Consider the following 8765-nt stretch of genomic DNA (forward strand, 5'->3'; position numbering starts at 1 on the left):
GTGAGCATCATTATCATGGGCGTTGTGACGTTGATCAGAGCAACATTCACAATCACCCCTCCCCCACATCTGTCCATCCTCAGCACCCCACCTTCATCCTCCTCCTCCTCCTCAGCAGAGTCCGCTCAGATGTGTTGTCGTTGGTGCCCCCCGCCCCCCCGCCCCACCGTGGCATGTCATGGCTGAAGTGAAACAGAAATGAAGGAGGAGGAGGAAGAGGAGGGGACAGGTGAGGAAGAGGAGGAGAGGGAGGTGCAGCTTCTTCTTCTGTGGTAAAACTGGAAAGCGTGTTGCGTCGTGCTGCTTCCCGTTGCCATGGCGACCGAAGAGGAGCCGAGGAAGAAGGAGGGGTCAGGCAGACAGGGGGAGAGGGGGAGTGGGAGGAGCTTGGAGGACGGCGGGACAGGGCGGGGCTACTTCAGACATCTCTCGAAGTAGGTGGCGCCAACGTAGCCGCCCCGCAGCGAGCGGTGGACGTTCTGCTCGAAGAGCCGCCGGTTCGTCTGCAGGACCTCCGCTGCCTCCTTGTTCAGCGGGTCCTCCGGGTTCGGCTCCTGGGGGTCAGAGGTCAAATGATCAGCTGGGGTCAGGAACATTAGCTGAGCTGAACAGAACCGCCTGGAACCAGAACCTAAATGTTTCTCGCCAGAAGCTCTGACTGGGTCCAAACTGTTCTGGTTCTGATCCAGTTTTCAGACTGTTTGACTGGTAGAGGTGAACCTGCTCTGCAACAACATGATCCAAACAGAGCATTCTGGGTGAAAGGACGCGTGCATCAACTGTAAAACAAGCTTTGTTGCCTCCACTTGAGTTTAAAATAAAGAGATAAAGCCTGGCGGGGCGGGAGGAAAAGCCTGGAGGCCCACCAGGCTGAACGTCCAGCGAAGGAAACTCTGGCTTTACTCGAGTCTAACTTATCTGTGATCATCAGCACAGAATCTGGCATGTAATAAATGTCAAAGGAAGACAGTTGGGCTAATGTTACAAGTAGTTGCTGATCAACAAGAATAAAAAACAGATAAGAATATCTACTTAATAAAAATTGTTTCCATACTTCAAAACAAGAGGGAAAACAGACTAAAGCTGTTTTTCCTCCTGATGGTCCGGTCGACCCAGTTCTACTGGAACCAGAACTCCACCACCTGCTCCTCCTCCAGCTGCTGTGGTTCTGAGTCAAACCAACCTGTTCCCCTCCTGGCCTGTGGGGGCGCTGCACCAAGAACCACTGAAGGAAACGACACAAAACCCTCTGAAGACACTGAGAGCAACTTCCTTCTTCACCAGATGGAAACAAGATGGAGGCGTCAGATTTTAGCGGTTGGAGGATTTCTCTTTAGGCTAAAGACCAGGAGCCATTTCTGCTGCTACCGCTAGGCTAGCACATTAGCTTTGGTTGTATTTACCCAGAATGCCCTGCGCTGTAGTCCACTTCCTGCTTTTGGAGTGGTCTACGGTCCGCTTGGTGTTCATATATGGATTCAAACTAAACCAGAGTTCACTTCATCTGAACCCAGACTGAGGTTTGGAGGACCAGAGGTTGACTAGCGTTCACGCCTCACCAACCCAAACAGACTTTGACTAGGCAGATGGATTGGAGTAGGGTAGAAGTGGACTGAACAGGACTAATAATTTTTTTTTTTTTTTTTTTTAAAGGAACTGAAATGTTTTTTACTAGTCAGACTGAACTCACTAGAAATAGATACTGTAGACCGTAGATGATGGAGTTTATTGTCAGAACCGGCTTCCAGTCCTCTCTGTGGACGGAGAGCAGAGACAGCCGTTAGCAACGTCTTCATTTATCACAACAGAAAACAATTCAGGTCATTACTGACTGAATACAAGGACTGAGCAAACATCTGTCATTATCTAAATATATCAGAATACTTTGTTATTTAGGTTGGAAACAGGACTTCTCAGACGTTTTAACCCAATCAAATTAAAGATGACTGACAGACTGGACACAACAGAACCTCCTGGTCCAGTCTGGTTCTGCAAACTGACCTTAAAATATTTAGGCAGACGTTTCCCTCCAGGTCGATGTTGGGGTGATAAACCATCGTCTCACACTTCACCTTCGGGGGGTCGTGGGGGTAACCCTGTCCTACCTGGAACACACAGACCGGGTCGGAACACCGGGTCGGAACACCGGGTCGGAACACCGGGTCTGAGACTGATCTTAAAGCTGAAATATTTCACTTTATGTGTGATAATTATAAGTAATATATGAGTTCCAGTTTCATTTCAGAAACTCGATGTTCTAAATATCTGAACCGGATCCGGCTGCGAGGAAGAATTTCTGCCAAAATTCAAACTAAAATTTTACCTTAAAGCTGAAGACAAACTTTCCTCCTTTGTAAAAACCCTGAAAGAGAAAACAAACATTTAATGTGCATGATGAAGAAAAACACTCTTCATCACCACGTTTCTGCGTCCATCAACGACCTCATGGTTCTGACCTGTTTTCACACCAGAACTTACAACTGGACCACAGCTGAGCTTCTACTGTAACAGATTCAAAACCAAAATACAAGTTTTGAATAAATAATCAGTGAATTTTAGACCAGTTTGGGAACAGCAATACCGGCACCCGTCTACACCAGGTGAACATCAGGAAGATATTCTTTACTTTGCTGGACTCAGTAGAAACCCTGAACATTCAATGCAGGACGCTCCAACGTCCCAATGTGCCCTGAACGCAGCAGAGAGGCTGAGGCCAGACCACAATGGCCGCCTGATTGAATTTCACCAAAAAGCTCGTTAAAGATCAGAGACCCGACCAGACGTTCATGGAATGAGGAAAACATTTTTAACATCATCATCATGTCCCATTATTATGGGATGCTGGATGAAGAATTAGAGGGAAAATGAAAATTTAATCCAGTTAGGAAAAAGCCTGAAACATAAAAAATAAGGAAAATATAAAGAATTGGAAAAACTACAGATGCAGCAAGAAAATGTGATTATTAACAAAATAATTTTACTATCAAAACATGAGAAAGCAAAACGTTATCGTCCATGTTTTTAATGCCGTTAGAGTTCCTGAACTCACCTCGTCTGGCGAGATGATGAGCCTAAAGTTGAGAAGGTCGTCGTCATCGGGGAAGCTGATTTCACACGTCTTTGGCAAGTTTAACTCATTGATGTCTGCAACACATCATCATCATCATCATCATCATCATCCTGAATCCATCGCTTCAGTTCACAACAGAAAACATGGAGGTTAGCAGGTGGGACAGATCAGGAGTTTTATCATCGCCGTGGTTACAGCATCAGAATTAAAGGTGACGACATTCAGGAAGAACCAGCAGCTGGTCAGAACCGGAACCGGGCCAAGCAGACATGTTGGTTCAGTCAGGATTCACCAAAACGCCCCTCTAACCTCCAACAGCTGGTCAAAGTCTCTGATTAAACCATTTTAACAGGTTTAAGACTTTGATTAAACCATTTTGACAGATTAAAATCTGTGATTAAACCATTTTGACAGATTAAAATCTGTGATTAAACCATTTTGACAGGTTAAAGTCTCTGATTAAACCAGGTTAGTTGGTTAAAACCTCTGATAAAACCATTTTGACAGGTTAAAATCTGTGATTAAACCAGGTTTCCATGGTACCTGGGATTAGGCAGGTGTTGGGTATAGTTCTAGCAGGGTGTGAACGTTTTAGCTCAGTTTGTTTTTAACTATGGCAGGGGGAGCTAGCCGTCGTTAGCTCCTGGTTGTGGCGCTAACTGTTAGCCTGCCTGGGTAACAACAGCCGGCCTGGACGTACCGATCCTCCTCCAGAGCGGTTGTTTTTACCCGGTGTTTACTGCTCGGTACCCGTCCAGGAAGCCCTGCTGGGGGCCGGGGCAGCCAAGCGGGCCCCGGTCGGGTTACTGACCCACCTTTCTGTATTCGGAGCTGGGCCGCACTGGCTTTCTTCCCCCCGGCTCCGGCTCTGTTTCCTCCAGCAGATTCCTCGTCTTTCTTCTGCTGCTTCAGGGAGAACAGCTTAATCATTTTCACCTGTTTGTAAGCTGATGTCCGAACTCGGTGTCCCTATGCCGGGCGTGAACGTTCCACCAGGTCGCTGTGAGCGGCACCGTACTGTGGATGGAGCCGGTGCGTCTCAAACTAACTAACCACACCGAGAGAAGCTGCGAGCCGCCGAGCCAGCTTAGCTTGTTAGCTGCGCAGAGGCCGGGCAGGGAGGAGCCATGGACGCTGATGCGACGCGTCAGCGCGACCACCATATTGGTAGGGTGAAACGTTAACTGGAGAGGCCTTCAAAGGAAGAAGGTAGCTGAAGTTTTGGCTGAATTAAATTCTTTTTCATTCAGCCAAATGAAAAAGAAAAACACTAAAAAGTAAAAACCTTAAAAGGGCTTTTACTTTGTTCTCAACATTCTTGGATGTTTTATCTACATATTCCCTTCCAATTTCAGTGAGAATTAAGAATAAGTACATTTATTTTAGTGATTAATTGGTACTTTGTAATAAACAAACAAACAAACAAACAAACAAAAAGTAAAGATTTCCAAACTCAATATTTTTACAAATTTCTAGAAAGGTTCCTGAACTCGGAATTACAAAGACTAACAGTTTTTGCACCAATTCAAACCTTAAGTCAAATACAGCTGCATTAGAAATATATCTGTTGTAAGAACTGCTTATCTGGATTCATAGTAGTTTGTGTTGGATTGTTCCGTGTTTTGATTTACTAATGTATATATTTTATAACCTTATTTACGTCATAAATGTCCACAACATTTTGTCTTCATTATCTATGTTTTGATTGTACTTTATTTTAAACTGATCAGTTGACTCATTATTTTGGGGTAAAGTTAAAAAAACTACACACCCCAAAACTCCTTGCTTGTTATGTGACGTCATCGCGCAGAGGTTGAGCGTGCGCAGTTTTCCTGTCCATATTTTATTTACTACATTTGTTCCACCATTTATTTATTTATTTTTGTCGTTACGCTCCGAGGGTGAAGCGGCACGCGGCATCTGCGGTCACCTGTGTGATGTAATCAATGCGGAGGTTAGAAACGTGTCACAGGTGACAAGTTGACTGACAACAGCGGTGATCCAAACCACGCACAACACGCAACAAGCAGGCGCCACACACAATAGACACGAGAACAAAAGCCGCGCGCAGCGCTTTAACTGATTCATGTTAATGCGCGAGGACTAGTTTTTTAGCGGAGGGTTACACGGGGATGTAGAAGGCAGCGCTGGTGAGAGCGAGGCGTTAGTGTGTTTTTGTGCTTTTTGAAGCCTTCTAGGAGGAAGAGGAGCAGAGCGAGGCAGACTCTCACTGCAGAGAAAGAGAGAGACCGAGAGCGAGAGGAGTGAATGGGCACGACTCCGCCAGCTCCTCAGTGGCGCTGCGCCCTTCACGTTATCCACAGCGATCGATTCACCAACTGAGACGTTTCGACCCCCGCGCGGGTCCGTGAGGCTGGCCCGGCCCAGGAGCTCGGCGGAGCGGCGGAACCAGCGTGATGGGACACGAGTGAGGGAGCAGCCCGGAGCACAGAGCAGCTGCAGCAGCCCCGCGGAGGAACAAACAAGGAAGCGCTGAGCTGAAGCTAACGGCTAATAGCTGAAGCTAACGGCTAACTGTTGGCTAATATCGATTCTAATGAGCCAGCGAGGAGCATGCGAGCTAGCAGGAAGAGGTGAGAGGCCGCCGTGTGTCTGTGTGTCCGCAGCCGGGGGCTCGCCCCCTTCCGCCTTCTCGACTGCAGCTGGTTAATGTTGGGATCCTGAAGGAGGAAGCAGCCGCAGGGGGTAAATAGCTTGCTAACACGTTAGCATACCTGCCGTTGTGTTTTCCTGCAGGTGTGGATGGGGGGCTATGGGCAGGGACTGGGTGTCTGTACAGGTGTGGTACAGGTGTGTGATTGTTCAATTAACACAACAATAACTCGCGCGGCGGTGCAGATGCCTGAATGGAGGCGGCTATAGCAAGCTAGCTGTTAGCCATTAGCAGATCCTTATTATTCCTGGCTGCCAACATGGAGCTAACGGGCTTCCAGATGATCAATATTGTTGTTATTGGATCTGTTGCTGTAATCATTAACTCTATATTTAGTTGCCTTCATAGGAGTTGATTTAACACCTGCTGTGTTTTACACACAATCACTGGGAATCTGCAGCTTTTGGTTACTGTCAGAATAAAAACCAGCCAGATAATAACTGGACTAAGGCTGGTAGTAACTGCTTACTTTAACTGGAGATACCTTTTGGATCAAGTGTATTTTTAGGAGTCGTTTTACTACACTGAACTTGTACTTGAGTAACATTTCTGGTTCTTCTAGCCACTGTGAGTAACTTCACTAAATGAACAACAAACATGTTTAAACCTGCAGTTTATGTTAAAGTCAGACCTCTTGTTTCTATAAAAGCTTTGTTTGAATATTTTCTATCTGCTGAACCTATGAAACATTTGGAGGTCAAATATTTATACAGGACACTATCGATAAATATTAGGATGGTATTATATAATGTTTCTCCTTCCTGATTTCTTATTTCATGTTTGTTTCGCTTCAGTGTTTCAGAATATCAAACCAAATGAAATGTCAAAGAAACAAGTAACCTTAAAATACATTTTAAACAAAGTGTTGCTTATTAAGGGAGAAACCTGCTGGTGTGTTCGGATCACTTTGCTGCTGCAGAAGCAGATTGTTGTACAACGTCGGGAACCGTCCTGCAGCCGGGTCAGCGCCAGGAACTGAGTTAGCTATAAAGCCTTATGTTCCTTCATGGTGGAACATAAGGAACATGTTCCTTATGCAGCAGCTACTGGAGCTACCCTCCAGTAGCTGCTGCTGATTCTACTGGAGGGTCCAGCTGGCCGGGATGGGTGAAGACCTGGACCTGGCGCTCTCTGGTAGACCCCAACTGGTTCTACCGGGTCTGGTTTCAGGACCAGGCTCGGTTCACCACAGACTCTGGGCTCTGAGGTCTTCCAGAGCGGGTTCTGCTGCAGGTTCTGATCAATAATCGGCTTATTTTGAGGGGGAAGGGTAAACCAGCTTTTACTTTAATGTAAATACTTAAACAAACCTTTATGTAACCTTTCAGATAATTAACCATGTTTATTAACACAAAATAAACAATGGATGTGAACAGTGACGTGTATAAAATGTTGAGGTATTATGTTCAAAACATTAGCTCATACGTTGCAAAAATTGAATGTTTCCCATCTCTGAAGTTTATTTCTTTAAATGCAAAACGAATCTACGTAGCAATAATAATATTACTCAAGTAAATGACAGTACAGTGATGTAAAACTGTAAATAAAAATGTTTTCCCAAAAAGTTACTCAAGTGGATGTAACCAGCACTGCCTACTTTTGAACATAGACACCTGTATTGTTATTAGCTTGTCACCTTTCAGCTAACATTACCTGCATCTAACATCTATAATCAACTCAGTCGGTTAGTTTGGGGGAAAATCTGTGCAAAGTTCTTTGCATTTTGCTGCCATGATTCTAACACACCTGTAGCTCCGCCCAGCAGCAGCAGGTCTCCTTCACAGGTGTAAACCCAGCTCGCATCTTAGCCCTCATGTTGCATTTAAAGGCGGCTCGGAAAAACACGTTACGACATGTTAACAACGGATTAAATCGTAGTAATGGCTGAAAAAAGGGACGGAGGACACAGATATGGGAAGTGCGGAAGCCTCTGTTGTATCAAATAAATATAGGAATAACAGAGTGTTGGCCACTCTGAGGTAAAAATAAAAACAGCTTCCAGTCCAGGGGCAGCACAGCTGACTCTGTGGGCAGGCAGTGACCCGATGCCCGCTGGGCCTGCTGCTGGATCGTTATGGTCTGTCAGAACCAGAACCAGAGGAAGCCCGTCTTCATTCCTCCTGTCACCTGCGGCAGCGTCAAATCAGAATTGAGTTGGAACTGATTGGGACACACCTGATTACTGCCCTGACCAACATGGCTGCCAGATCTTTTCCTCAGAGTCCAGCACTGTGAACTCTGAAGTTCTGAAGCTCTCGGGTTGAGGAAGACGATTCTCCTCGGCTTACCGCTCTGCCTGAATGCAGCATGGAGGAGGAGGGGTCATGATGCGGGGCTGCAGGGCAACAGAACAATGTCATTCTTTGTTTGGTGCTGTGAAAGAAAAATCTAGATTCATCTTTAATATGTGAGTCAGCAGAACTAACCAATCAGTTTAATCATTTCTATCACAAATGATCTCTCATGGAAACTGGATCTTGAATATTAGTTTGAAATCTGATTAAACGCAGCTTACTGGTATAAATCCTGGTTCAGATGAAAGTGTGGCTGTTAAACTATTTTCCTAAAAATATGTTTTCCATCATAATATTTTAGTAGCACTAAATATTAACCCAAACTCTGCGTGCATGTCGCCTCCTGTCTCTGCAGAGCCGTTGCAACTTTAACCCGTTTTATGTTTTCCTGATGTCATGCAGCTAGCTGCAGGAGTCCTGAGGTTCTGGAAGACTTCAGGCCGGGCCCGGCTGCAGTCTGGTTCTGACCCGTCTCTCTCTCTCTCTCTGTGTGCAGCTGACTTGTTGGGGGATGTCGGGCAGTAGGGCGCGGGGCGGGGGGGCGGGCAGCGGGGCGCGGCGCAGGCGGACCCGGTGCCGGCGCTGCCAGGCCTGCATGAGGACCGAGTGCGGAGAGTGTCACTTCTGTAAGGACATGAAGAAGTTCGGAGGACCGGGGAGGATGAAGCAGTCCTGCCTGCAGAGACAGTGCACAGCGGTGAGACACACACACACACACACACACACA

At 46.2% G+C, this 8765-nt stretch overlaps 2 protein-coding genes across 2 annotated transcripts in view; one reads left to right on the top strand and one right to left on the bottom strand.

The window, feature by feature from the left end:
- Positions 1–268: 268 nt before the first annotated feature.
- ube2m (ubiquitin conjugating enzyme E2 M) lies at positions 269–4197 on the bottom strand. Its single transcript, XM_015061198.1, has 6 exons — positions 3886–4197; positions 3050–3144; positions 2324–2362; positions 2002–2105; positions 1691–1754; positions 269–554 (listed from the first exon to the last, which is right to left on the bottom strand). Exons 1-6 carry the CDS (start codon positions 3998–4000, stop codon positions 414–416), a joined length of 558 nt encoding a protein of 185 aa, XP_014916684.1. The 5' UTR covers positions 4001–4197; the 3' UTR covers positions 269–413.
- A 741-nt stretch (positions 4198–4938) lies between these two features.
- The window catches only part of fbxl19 (F-box and leucine rich repeat protein 19), a 13524-nt gene continuing 9697 nt past the window's right edge, over positions 4939–8765 (top strand). The window contains exons 1-2 of the mRNA XM_015061193.1: positions 4939–5664; positions 8535–8735. Coding sequence (XP_014916679.1) covers positions 8550–8735 — 186 coding nt within the window. The 5' untranslated portion in view covers positions 4939–5664; positions 8535–8549. The remainder of the gene's footprint in view (positions 5665–8534; positions 8736–8765) is intronic.

This window comes from Poecilia latipinna, unplaced genomic scaffold (genome assembly GCF_001443285.1).
Source record: "Poecilia latipinna isolate Pla-1442-1.1 unplaced genomic scaffold, P_latipinna-1.0 Scaffold1787, whole genome shotgun sequence".
NCBI classification, from domain to species: Eukaryota; Metazoa; Chordata; class Actinopteri; order Cyprinodontiformes; family Poeciliidae; genus Poecilia; species Poecilia latipinna.

Excerpts from the sequence above, each read along its gene's own strand:
- ube2m (XM_015061198.1), bottom strand. The coding sequence starts at position 4,000 with ATGATTAAGCTGTTCTCCCTGAAGCAGCAGAAGAAAGACGAGGAATCT. Across the intron at positions 2,363-3,049 it reads TCATCATCTCGCCAGACGAG|GGTTTTTACAAAGGAGGAAA; the intron begins GTGAGTTCAGGA and ends TTTCTCTTTCAG. Across the intron at positions 2,106-2,323 it reads AGTTTGTCTTCAGCTTTAAG|GTAGGACAGGGTTACCCCCA; the intron begins GTAAAATTTTAG and ends TGTGTGTTCCAG.